Source organism: Stegastes partitus, unplaced genomic scaffold (assembly GCF_000690725.1).
Source record: "Stegastes partitus isolate 25-593 unplaced genomic scaffold, Stegastes_partitus-1.0.2 Scaffold37, whole genome shotgun sequence".
Lineage (NCBI taxonomy): Eukaryota > Metazoa > Chordata > Actinopteri > Pomacentridae > Stegastes > Stegastes partitus.
The window spans coordinates 879,185-892,714 of NW_007577768.1; the positions used below are offsets into that span (position 1 = coordinate 879,185).

Below are 13,530 nucleotides of genomic sequence, written 5' to 3' on the forward strand. Positions count from 1 at the left end.
GAATAAGAGTGAAGGCCTGGCAAATGCTGCTGCTGATGCTAATGTAGCATAACAGCGATATAATATGGCACTGTTAGCACACAAACTTTCAGAAAATAAACAATTACTACCATTTTTTAAGATCTTTTTACATTTAGCGTGTTGCTTCAGTGAGGAACTCCAAAAGAAATGAAATATATTGTACCTCTCAACACCTGTAGTCAGGTAAAGCTTCTTCAAGTCAGTTGTCCTTATCGGCACCTATCTGAGGTTGTACTTTTTTAACAGTCCAAATATAGCCTGTGTTTAGCAGGGCCAGCAGACCATTATGGGGGTCTTCTCAGCGGAAGCTCAACATATACTTGCTTCATCCATTATCCATTAGCCGCCCATCACGGTATAGGTCAGAGGTACAGCGCAACCTCCTCGCAGTCAGACAGAAGCAGAGAATAACGGGCCTTTACAAGCGCTCTCACCCGCAGCTCATAACAAGGAAGCTCGAAAGCGTAGCAGTGAGGAGGGAAAACAGTCATAATTCTTGTTCAACTAAAAATCACTATAATGCTCTTTAATTGTGTAGGCAAAAATCTTTTCAAAAGAGCATGGTAATTTTACCCTGTTAAATTATTCAGCACACATTAATAACGGTTGGGGCCGGGGTGGACGAGAGCGGCTGTTTTAGGAGTGATGAGCTGCCGGAGCTGGGAGACAGGATCTCACTAAGGCAGTTTTAAGCCTCGTTTTAAAGTTACATTTTCAAGTAAACGACATTAAAAAAATGACCTGGAGTAACCCTGTGAATGTTGGTGCAGGGCTTTAAATACACACATAAAAGACATCTTTCTGTGGCTCAACTTCAAGCATAACAAGTTTCCTATGGGCTCAAATGGGTAATACAATAACAAACCACGAGTATTTTTGGTTCGTGTGTTAACTGTCTGCATACTTTAACCCACACTACAAGGGTCAATTTCAGTGCATCATTAAGAGATCACGTACGGGTTGTTGAGCATCTCTTCTTGAAAACGTGGCTACGCGAGCTTAACTATAAAATAGGTGATTACCTTCGGAAAGCGAGATTCAAAAAAAGAAGTACATATCTCCATTAAAAGCCAGAAACAATGGGAGCCTAACATGCCTCTATTGAAAATTCTCTTTTTTGTTGGTGGCTCATTTGCACACTCGCAGCCGTGAGAGTTACAGCAGAACAACAGATAGAAAGAGAAAAGGTCATAACTGAGATGTGATGAAGGGCAGCGTTCACTATGTGCTATAAGGAATTCCATCCAGCAGATAGCACATTCAAGAGAGCGATGCAAATGAGAATTTGCATGAACTATGCACCAGCAAAGGTAATATACATAATTGGGGGAGGGGGTGGTAGGGTATGGGTGGGTGGGGGGGGTGAGGGGATTCTCCATCAAATACGGACATGAAGCAACACTTTCTGTACTTAATAATTAATATAATACAGTCCACATGCACACACACACACTGCATGGGATACATACCATCCATCCACTGAACAATGACTTTTAAGTGCATTAGAACATAGTGAGTCAGACAAAATATGCAAAATGTGTGTGAGATGAAGTACGCCTCTTCCCCCCGTAAAGATGAAAAAAAAAAAAAAAAAAAAAGCAACAAACGCCTTCCCTAAGCAGAGAGAGCTTAACTATTCTTCTCAGTTCAAAGTCAGGGGTCTACTCTAAATATTTGTGTATTAAACATAACACATAAGATGGAATAAATGGAGGACTCAGAAGGAAGTGCAGGGCCTGCAGGAGAAAACAACATAGAACTGCAATGCTTCTTAATGTCAGTTCGACTAACACAAACAGCCATGGTGAAAAACAAGCCGGGGCTTCAAATCTTGTAGAAAGTATAAATCAGCACGACTCTGAAACATGGTGGCTACGATTCATAAATATACTGGAAATGTTGGTGTAACTGACCTGGTCTTTGCTGATAAAGTGTTGCCTCCTTTGTTTTAGGATAAAATTTGACAAAAAAAAAAAAAAAAGCTTTCAAGCCACTAATGACATTTAAATCTCATTTAAATCAGTTCAATGTCAACACCTACAGCTTTCGAGGTATGCATCAAGGACCAGTCTAAGTAGGCACCGTGCAGCATGATTAAATCTAAATAAGCTGACTCTTACACAGTTTGTTTGTTTATTGAGGCAAGTCAGGGGGTGTTCTGAGCCTCAGAACTGCATTTAAAGCTGATCTGGCTCCTTCAGACAGCGCTGCATCCGACTTCCTGTTGTCGACTCGCAGTTGCCACAGAAAAATTGCTGCTGCAGCCTTAGACAACCTACAGCACTTTGTATGCCGAAAGAAAAGAGTTAATTAGAAATACAAATTCTCCCAGATTGTTATTAATGGGAACTGTAGAGTAAGCAACACATATTTTGTGCCCATAAGTAATTCTCAGGTATCTTTGATCTGTGGCCCACAGCGGATGCTGCTGCGTGCCGCTGTCTGGCTTCTGGGATTCTGCCAGCGCCAGACATCTGGCTACTTTGTTATCATTGGCTGATCTGCTCCCGGGAGGCCACTCTTGTGACACCAGGCAGAGAGTGTCCTGGCAAGGAAAATTATCAGCACATTTTGAGTGGATTAGAGTTCCAAAGTGGTCTTCAAATCTCTACAGGGGTCTAGTGAGCCATGCTCTACTGGGGGTTCCTCAGGGCTCTGTTTTGACACCACTGTTGATTTGAAAGGCGGCAAGGGTATGGCTCCCACTGTTGCATCACAGGTTTCAGGCAGCATCTTAGGAAGTGGAAAAAAGGCCCCAATTATGATCCGTCAGATGTAGAAGGGAGAAAATGCACCAAAGACTTCCCTTGATTAGCGTGGAGATTCTGCGTAGCAGCAAATGTTTGTACTAGAGTGGTGTGTGTCGTTTATACTCCGGTGTCATGTCTGGCAAAAATGTACTAAGCCTGCATTCGTTTTTCCCGACTAATGCAGTTTTGTTGTTCTTCGAATTCTGCAGCTATGAAATTTTCACATTCATAATACCTTTGCCTTGAGCTTTTTCAACTCTAAGGGAGTTAAATACGACTCCATCTCAGAGGTTGTGTCTGACAATCCGTCATACAAAACACTTAGAGGTCAAAGAAAAGAATGCTGCCTAAGCACTGGCTTAGTGGAGGGAAAAAAGCCATGATGTGACAATCTGAACCTTATTCACAGAATTGATTGAGGTATCGTGTCTTCTCCCTTTTTTCTCTTGGCGTTTCCATTTGTGAATACAAAGCTGCGGTGACCCATAAATATTACATGGTGTGGAGATGCAAAGCAGGAATTAATGACTGGGTTGTGTGTGTGAGGGAGCGTGCGTAAGGCAGGTCCCTATGGGATTCTGCTTAGACAGGCGGGCACGGTGAGGGTGTGGTCTCTCTATCTCTGTCTCTCCTACACACAATGTAGACTGTGTTTTTTCTCAACATATCCACTGGGATGCAGGATTTTTGGCCAGCGTGCCAACCTGCCTGTCAGTGGCTCTGTGATTGCATTGCTCTGTACATGCACTCAGTAACTCGCTAAACTCCTGCCAGTTATTCTGCACAGAAACAAGACTGCAGTTTGAAAGCCACTAGCTGTAACAATTTGTAGACGATTCAATTAGTTAATCGACTATTTTTGTAAGCTGGTAAAGCCAGTATGAAGCAGAAACAATAAACATTTAATTACTTAAGTTTGTCAAGTGAGGATAGTCTGTTAAATCATTGAATATCTTTCGGTTTTAAGCTGTTGTAAGGACAAAATAATCCCCCCATAGGTGTCACCTTGGTATCTGGAAACTTGTCATAGGCAAAAGAAAAAAACAAAAACAGTAAATTGAAATCTTATTTTATTTTTAAACGATAATTAGAACGCAGAAAAATCTGACATCTAATATCATTCTCTCTGAAAGCCTAATACGCCAAATAGTTGAGTATCAGATTATCTGATCAACAGATGATAAACTGGCAGCATTTTGGATAAATAACACTGCCAAACATTCTCTGGTTCCAGCTTCCTCATTATTTAAAGCATTTACTGTTGTTCTTTGGCTGATGTGATTGTAAACTGAATGTCTTTGGGTTTAGGTTGTGTGGATGAAACAAGCCAGTTTAGGATGTCACATGACCTTTCGGACACCCTGACGGCCATTTTTCACCAACTTCCAGTTTAATCGACACTGAAAATAATCATTAGTTGCAGCCCTACTCTCTCGGTTATGCACACCATACAGTACATGAACAGTTATTTGACAACACGAGCCAAGTCGTGAACCAACAGCTGATTGCGTACCGCGTTCCAAACACCGTAATAAAACATACATGTCATCAGGGCAGTCTGAGGTAATGACAAAGTAGTTATATGAGGATACAAGAAATAGACAGACAAGCAGAAAAACACAAAGATAGAGAGAGAGAGAGGGAGAGACTGAGATCGGCTTTTCCTCTCTGCTTAGCATGATGAATCGGTTGAGGAGGGGCCACTTGACACCTGTCACCTAACCAGCCAGGCACAATTACCTCCAGGGGGAGGATGGGGGACTTGCTAGGGAGTTGCGCATAGCTCCCAGTGAAATAGACGAGCGTTTGAAGATCATTAGTGTTACAGGCCCTGTCTTCGTGGCCCTGTCCAACCTCCTGAATGGCTCGCTTTGATCACGGCACTGCGTTTTTGTCAATAGTATGGGTACACCGCATAAATTATAAAGTTATACACACAAAGTCAGCAGGTAAAATGCCACACTCAATTTCTGTTTCGGCCACAGATGGGGCAGCTGATTGCAGGTAATGAGCGTCATCATCAGTCGGCAGCCAATAATGTGCGGTGGCCAAGCTCTCATGTTGCCATCATGTTCGGGGCCAATGGCTTTGCAGAATGGCACTCACATGTTTCCCACACAACAGATGAGAGGGGGGGGAATCAGTGAAGCTGCTCAGGAAAGACCTTGGTCTTGTCCAACTGTGAATTGAAATTTCTCATGTGATTATGAGAAATTAGGTTACTGTTATGTATAAGGTCTGCGTATTTTAAATCAACAAGGTGTTTATTTGGTTGACTATGTATCTACAGTTTGACAGCGTTGGGCAGGTAAATGTGACAAATTTTAAATAATCTGTGGCTGTTAAAGATGAGCTTACACTGGTAATGTTTTCAAGGCTCTAAATAAAATATAATCTACTGCAAATTTGAAGTTATGATAAATAATTAATGTTGCATGTTTTCCATATATAGGTATAGCACTTGCAGATGCACACCTTGAAATTATTTAGAAATTTAATAAAAAAGAATAAAAAAAACAAGCGTAAACTAAAACTTGCTGTGTTTTTTTTTATAGTGAAAAATATTCCTATCTACAGTATAGGTTGAAGGACAGTTCAAGATTAAACAGTATTGAAGATTTCACAGATGACAGACATTCAGACATGTCAAACGCCGCACAACTGCAGCAGCATGCCCCTTAAGTATTGTGTTTTGCAGTGCGCTGCAGTGGTTTCAGTGTAGAAAAATGATCATTATAGCTGATGAGGCAAGGGCTCCGAATGATGACAGTGTGACAGCACAGAGCTTTTTAATTTGTCGGATCAGATTGTGACACGCTCCATCACAGGACGGAGGAAATCTTTTCATTTGTGAAGAAGAAGAGGGGAAAGGAGGTCAATTAGCATCAACCATTAGACATCCCAGTGACAAGCAATATATTACCATGTGGGACAGTCAAACTAATGAGAGAGGCAGCAGAAATATTCATCCAGGTTTGAACGGAATTCTACAATCATCCCGCTACATTAATCACATGTATAGCACTTGACATATGCATTCCTTCCAGTCACATGCTTGGAGGCGTTACTCCTCGTACACGCTGCATTTCTCACCGTTGTGTTTGTTGTCATATGAGGTCAGTTTTACTCAAAGGGATGTCTGTCATGTCAAATGTTATCCTACAGAACCAAGTTCATCAATGATACATCAAATGGATGCAGTTTACAGCAATCCATGCTTTACTACATCGTGAAATTCAAGCTTTTTGCTGGTTCGGTCTTGATATTCACAGTTGATGAGTCAAATCTGATCAAAACTGTGGTATAATTTATCAGATTTTGAAAATGGCCACATTGTTTTAAAGATCACAAAGGCTTCCACCAATATGATCTTTGCCAAAAGCAGCATGAGAGAAAGGATCTCATTTTATTAGAAGAGACAATCTCAAAGCGAGTATTTTTTTCCCCCCTTTGCCAGGCAGGCTTTATTTGACTGGCTGTCAGGTATAACTTGCCTCTCTCTATATTGATCTGAAGTACCTAAAGGTATGTGACATCATTATGAGGCTTGACCTTATCATCTGCTGCCCTGCAGCCCAGGGCTGGGCCAGAATCAAATGCGTCTCCCCCAAAGGTTGGTACCTGGTGCGTAATAGGGAAATTGGTGGGGGTGTTATTTGTTTTTCTGACCTCTTGGCCTCAGGTTGACTTCACTACTACACCAGGTTAGCTGGTTTTACTGTTTGCTGCCATATAGGAGTTAACTTAGTGAGGAAACTGGCCGTAATGATATGAAGAAACATGGAGACATTATCTGTGTCTAGCTGGCATCAGTCCAACTGAGTGCTAAATATTAATCCATCTAAAACACTTAAGCTTCACTGTGCAATATTTCTATTAATTACCAACGCACAGTGATGGGTGATGTTTGTAGTGATCAACAATCAAATAATTATCATTCCTGCACTTCCCCTCCACTTGACCAAGCATTTGCCCACCCTTCAGCTCATTGTTTTGGTTTTACAACCCCACAACCTTATTGTTTTGGTTCTCGCAGCTCTCATTAGTGTAACTTTCAGTCGCAGTCGGCGGTTGTTTTCAATAAATACCTCTGATAAATGCAAGATAACTGCCAAGGATAAAACATTAGACAGACAAAGCTGGTAACTAAATGGTGGGTCATTGGCACAATTATTCGCTAACAAGGCCAAAATTGTCTTCAGGAGTTGTTGTAAACCAAAAACAGATGTAAATAAAGGGAAATTTTGGCTTGGTGAGACAGACAAAAGCCTTAAATAAATGTTCATCACGTAAAAACAACTGTTGCAAGCACGTTAACTCGGTAATTTTTTATTTTCACTGTGTATACATCATGTTCCACTGCCCCCATGTGGCCAAAAAAAAAATCATTAACTGTAGCTTTAGCATTTCAAAAAAGATCCCATTTAAAGAGGTAGAGAGAATGCAACCATTAACTGCTGGACTGCAAAAAAAAAAAATCTGACTTGATCTTCTGCATAGAGATTCGATGCACTGTACACCCATCTATCACCCCAAGCTCCACATCGCTATGTAAGAGGGCACACTGCCCACTACAGGGCTGTCCAATAGGAGCGTAATTGGTGGGGATGAGATGCAAAGACCAAATTGTAATAAAATAATTTTTCAGTAGAAAAATATGACATCAGAATGTGTTTTCTGATTACCACATCTTTGCAAAGCTAAATTTGAAAATCAGCCCACAGTAGATGATTACCAGTTTGAGCATGTAAACACTACAATATAAGGGATTATTTGTATTTTCCTAAAGTTGCTAGTATATAATAATCTGCCTCAACACTAGACCAGATGCCCTAATGTTTCAGGTCTTATTAATTATTTTAGGAAAGGGATTAAATGTCACAAATTAGCAGCTCTGTATCAAAATATTAAAAGGTAGTTCAAACATCCTGAGAACAGAGCTGATGCTCATATTTAGCCTCATAAAGAGATCAAATAGAAAACCGTCACACATCGCATACTAGTGGAGCAGCAATTCAAGCGCAGTTTTTGAAACCTTTTCCGTACCTCAAGTGGTGAGCCACTTGTTCCGCCTCAGAGCTACAGTACAGTGTGTGACATTTAGTAAATCCTGAAGGCTTCTACCTTTTGTTGTATGCATTTAAACAACACATTAAAGCGAGAATGTTCCTTGTGGAACCTGTCACATTTCCCAGGTAAAGCAGATGAATAAATAAAGCAGTGCTGTTAGTGGCTGAAACACACCCCCCCTCCTCTTCTTTGTGTGATTTGCTGTTGCCTTGAGTTAGATCCTGATCTCTTTGTAGACCCTCTCCCAACAAGCATTGACCTTCTGCTCCAACATGTAAAGAGCTCCACGAGATCAGAAAAGGGAGGGGGAAGCTGTGAATAAAGGCATCACCACTGCGAGCAGCCAAGAGACTTCATCCACTTCACTCCACACACTCCTCTCCCTCTCTCCTCTCAGTCTAGCTTTCTCTCTCTGCGTTCAGTCGAGGAGCGGAGATACCTTGTTGGCGGCACAAAGGAGCGGTTCTGTAATAAAAACAGCTGTCTCTGGTGGTCTTGGTGTAATTGGGATTGTTAACGTGGAGAGCTCCTGAGGGAGGCTGAGAAGAGTATGTCTTTGTGTAAAGCACACAGACACCTCTGCAGCACTCCTTGATTCGGATGTAAGTAAGAGAAAGTGAGAAGGAGAGAGGAGAGAGAAAAGAAAAGGAAAAAAAAAAAAAAAAAAGCAAACAAGTCACCTGAGTTATATCAAGCCTTGCTGCATGTGCTCCCTCTATTTTACTTGGGCTTTACTTTTATTTTTAGACAGAGCAGATTTATTTATATGTAGTAAAGATCCTTGAAGTGCTAGAAATCTTCTCTCTTGCACAATTCCGCTGAGGGTTCATGTTTTTAAAGGCAAGGTATGAGTGCACCTTCAAGCAGGCAGACAAGTCTTTTTATGAGAGCAACATTCCCTCCAATTACTGTATCAGTGTGATGACAGAAATTGAGGGGAGAGAAAAAAAAACACAAAAAAAACATTTCCACTGGAAGGGCATTTAGCTGAATATATAGTAAAAAAATAAATAAATTAAAAAGTGACAAAACAATCTCAAGGGTGTAAAAGGCTTCTAATGAGAAAGGTGTTTTTATATGTTAAAATATGTGTTATACAGTAAGTGCCGTTCTAATTAGTGTGTTCCTGAATAAAAGCATGACTTACACTGATTTATTTCTAGCTATGATTTTTAAAAAATAAATCTTGCATATCAGGAGCTGAACATGTAATAATACAATACAAACAAATACATGTTATTTAACAGCCCCTATATATAAGCTTCCTCGTGAAAAATCTGCAATCGCCTCCTAATTGTGTTTCTGTTTGCCATGACAGACCCTTCAAAGGTGATTCTGTTAAACCTTCTGACACTGCGTCCTCCCCTCAAACGTGAGAGAGAGCTGTTGGCATGAGGAAGTAAAAGCCTTAGGTACGTGAACACACTCGCGAAAGTGTTGAAAGTGTACTTCAAAGTCAATTGCTTGGGAGAAGCTGAGGCTGATTTATTTGACTTAAGATATACTTTTTTGTGTGTTTCATTGTGGATGAAAATTTCATACACCGATTTAGAGGTGGTGAAATATAAATGATTTCTTTAAAGTTTCATCATAAATCAGTCTGTCGGTATATGTGAGCAGACACTGATTGCTCCTTGATGTCTCCTGAGCCTGATCTCTGTCTCCCGATGTCTGGAGGTGGCTCCAGCATGCGCCTGTTGTCCCGCTGGGGTGTGTGTGTGTGTGTGTGTGTGTGTGTGGAGGGGTAGGGGGGAGAGCAACATATTTCTGCAGCTGGATGGCTCTCTTAAAACTGCTGTGCGGCAACACCAACAAGCTTGTTTTCACGGGGACATATTAAACGTATATATGCATCAGGTTTGAGGGAGAGAGAAAAAAAAAGGGAAAATGGGAGCTGGCACAGTCGCGCACAAAGACGCACCGTATCCTCTCTCCGCCGCGCCAACGCTGTTGTTCTAACATCTGTAGTCTCGGTTAAAAATGATTACAGAGTTTTACTGAAGCTTTGGTCACACACATGCAAGCCTAGAATTAGGATACGACTAATCTGCCGTGAAAAGGGGAAGGAATTTCATGTAGAATCCGTCACATTTTAATTTATTTAAGGTGATTTGAGGATAATTCAAGACAATGATCATCACTTCACACCTGTTACAAGATGTGTCACATGTATATATATGTGTGTGTGTGTGTGTGTGTGTGTGTGAGGGGGAAAAAAGGCGTTTTAAAAAAATTACAGAAAATCCTAAACCCACTGATCTCAAAATAATATTTCTCAACTCCCTCAACATCATAACAATTATCTCATCCTATAGACGTGACCGTATTAAAACAAACTAGACACCCCCTTGTTAATTACAACGTGATTAAACGTTTTAATTACATTACCGGTAATGTTCCTTAATTAGTGAAGAGATAAGATAATAGCCTGATATGACAAGTATATAGATTTGCAATTAAACAGCGCTCATTATTTAAAAATAAAATAAAAAAATCCACTTTTATCGTCACACACTAACAGCACCCTTCTTATAATAATACAAATCATTTTTTTGATAAAGTTTGCTAATTTCTTTGAGGTATTTTTTAAGAAAATTATAAATGCAACAACAGACAAAAATTACATTTAGATGTTAAAACAATAGCATGAGTAGCTGCCAATGATATCGCCTTTTTTATTTATTTCTTAAAACTTTTTTCTTTTTTTTTTACCTTTAGTGTGATCATAAAATCCCAGCAATATATTTTTTGCTATAACAACTGATTTATTTTAAAGTGATGTGAAGCTGTCCTCGGGGTTAATTAAACTTTCTGTGCCTCCTGTGAGAGCACAAAAAAAAAATAAATAAAATAAAAAAAGCAATATTCAACAATAAAATATTTTCATATACAGTCAATTCAAAAAAAATAAAAGAAGAAGTCTCCGAGCTTCATTAGACGTGGTGTTGGTAACGAGGTGTTGGTGATGAAGTAGAGTCATTTGAAATAAATGCCTTGTTGCAGACTGCCCATGCGCAGAGTCCCCAGCGGCGGCGGCGGCGGCGGCGGTGGTGGTGGTGGTGGTGTGGCTAATGAAGAATAATAAATCATGAAAGGGTTTTTCAGGTGCAGGCTGAGAGGAGTGAGAAGGGGGTGAGAGAGCTAGAGAGAGAGAGAGAAAGAGAGAGAGAGAGAGAGAGGGAGGGTGTGAGTGGAAGAGAGAGAGAGGGGGGAGAGAGAGAGAGGGAGGCGGAGAGAGACTCAGTCTGCCCTTCGCCTCAGAGCAGAGGCAGTCCGGGTCCCCGCAGCATTCAACGTAGTCGAAGAGGTACAGTACAGAGACTGTCACCGCCATTACTCCTCACTTACGGTCATTTCAAGACGGAAACTTTTTGACCAAAAAAAGAGAGAGAGAGAAAAATACAATCAGAAAGCGGCAACAAGTATTTTGGAAATCCTAAGAGACGGAGAGAAACTTTTTTTTTAATTTTCTTTTTTTTTCTGGCGTCGTCTATGAGGAGGTCTGCCAAAAGAAAAAAGCAGAAAAAAATCCAAGGCTAAAAAAAAAAAAAAATTATAAAATAGGAAGTGGTTGAAGGAGAGGAGGAGGGAGGAGAAAAAAAGTATTTTTTTTGAACAATCGCGCCACAAGTCCACAAAGGAAGAGGCATCGGCTCAGCTGCATGGCTGCTTGTTGTTGGTGTCTGTGATTAAAAAAAAAAAAAAAAACAAGACACCTCCAGACCTCCGCGAGTAATAATAAATAGATGTGATTCAGTGTTGGACGACCGTCTTCAGCCGCACACTTTATTCGACAGTGACTTGAGATTCCTGCGAAGCAATTGGGCTTCAACTCCCGACCGAGGAGGCGGAGTCTTAACTTATTAAAAGGAACTTGCCGCGGCTTGGACGCCTGCAAATATGATGATGATGTCTCTGAACAGCAAGCAGCCTTTTGCTATGGCCCACGCCAGCTTGCCCGAACCCAAGTACTCCTCGTTGCATTCCTCCTCGTCCTCCACTCTGACTTCCAATGCACCTTCATCCTCCTGCTCGTCCTCCCGACACAGCAGCACCATCATCAGCAGCAGCGGCAGCAGCAGCAGCAGCTCGGAGGCGATGCGCAGAGCCTGTCTCCCAACCCCACCGGTACGTATTCTGCATAATCACTGCTTAAAGGCACATTTTGACAGCCCACTTTTTTGCTTGATGTTTTTTTCATGTCTGCACAGCAAATCACCCAACACCTCCATATTTTTTTTCTCCTCTGCTCAACTTATGTATTCAGTCGGCTTTGCCTTTCGTATAAATTTTTATGACCTGGGATGTTGCATGTGTCTTGTTTTGTGTGCTCCCTTTTTTAGGATTTCTTTTTTTCACATTCTGGAAATGTTTTAAACCGAGGAGTGGAGGGAGAATTCCCTGCTGACAGTTATGTGTGCATTCTATTTGCAATTGCAGAGCAATATATTCGGAGGCTTGGATGAGAGTTTGTTGGCCCGGGCTGAAGCTCTAGCGGCGGTGGATATAGTCTCGCAGACCAAGAGCCACCACCACCCTCCACATCACAGTCCCTTCAAGCCGGACGCGACCTACCACACCATGAACACTCTCCCCTGCACGTCGTCTTCTTCCTCCTCCTCCTCGGTGCCTATTTCTCATCCGTCCGCCTTGGCCGGCCACCATCATCACCACCACCACCACCACCACCACCAGCCCCACCAGGCGCTGGAGGGGGACCTGCTGGACCACATCACCCCGGGACTGGCGCTGGGAGCCATGGCAGGGCCGGATGGCTCGGTGGTTTCCACGCCTGCGCACCCTGCCCACATGGCGGGCATGAACCACATGCACCAGGCGGCCATCAACATGGCTCATGCCCACGGGCTACCACCGCACATGGGCATGAACGACGTGGACGCCGATCCCAGGGACTTGGAAGCGTTCGCAGAGCGGTTTAAGCAGAGACGGATCAAACTCGGGGTTACCCAGGCGGATGTAGGGTCAGCGTTAGCCAGTCTGAAGATTCCTGGGGTGGGCTCCCTCAGCCAGAGCACCATCTGCCGATTCGAGTCCCTCACGCTCTCTCACAACAACATGATCGCTTTGAAGCCCATCCTGCAAGCGTGGCTAGAAGAAGCCGAGAAATCACACAGGGAGAAACTTAATAAACCCGAGTTGTTCAACGGTGCGGAGAAAAAGCGGAAGCGCACGTCGATAGCGGCGCCGGAGAAGCGATCACTGGAGGCCTATTTTGCCATTCAGCCGCGTCCCTCCTCGGAGAAAATCGCAGCAATCGCAGAAAAGCTGGACCTGAAAAAGAACGTGGTGCGGGTCTGGTTTTGCAACCAGCGGCAGAAACAGAAACGAATGAAATACTCTGCATGCGTCTAGAGTCGCCAGCACACCCCCCTCTTCCTCCTCCTCCTCCTCCTCCTCGAAAGAGACTTGGAACTGTTTAGAGATGATTTGTATCATATTTCCTATCTCACACCTTTTTTTCCAATCATCGATGACTTTGTGCTCTGAACTTCGAAAAATTCCTACAAATTTGAACACTGACTGAACAAAAAAAAAAAAAACTCGAGAAAAACAACAAAAAAAATCAAAACAAAAACAAAAACACCACCTTTCCCCCCAAGTCACGTCTTCTACTCGCTGAGAGGGAGATGTGGAGTCAAGAGTAAAGCATCGTTTGACAGAGCAAGTA

General features: G+C 42.2%; 1 protein-coding gene across 2 annotated transcripts; it reads left to right on the top strand.

Annotated features, from left to right (window-relative positions):
* Positions 1-11,741: 11,741 nt before the first annotated feature.
* pou4f2 (POU class 4 homeobox 2) lies at positions 11,742-13,214 on the top strand. 2 transcript variants are annotated; one of them, XM_008302744.1, is made up of 3 exons: positions 11,742-11,833; positions 11,930-11,973; positions 12,253-13,214. In XM_008302744.1, exons 1-3 carry the CDS (start codon positions 11,742-11,744, stop codon positions 13,212-13,214), a joined length of 1,098 nt encoding a protein of 365 aa, XP_008300966.1. The 2 variants fall into 2 exon arrangements, with proteins under 2 accessions (XP_008300966.1, XP_008300959.1); XM_008302737.1 differs by having other exon boundaries at positions 11,742-11,969; positions 12,282-13,214.
* Positions 13,215-13,530: the final 316 nt, after the last annotated feature.

Bases quoted from the DNA above. Each gene is read 5' to 3' on its own strand.
- pou4f2 (XM_008302737.1), top strand. From the start codon at position 11,742: ATGATGATGATGTCTCTGAACAGCAAGCAGCCTTTTGCTATGGCCCAC. The intron at 11,970-12,281 runs GTACGTATTCTG...TTGCAATTGCAG, and splicing joins CCTGTCTCCCAACCCCACCG to AGCAATATATTCGGAGGCTT.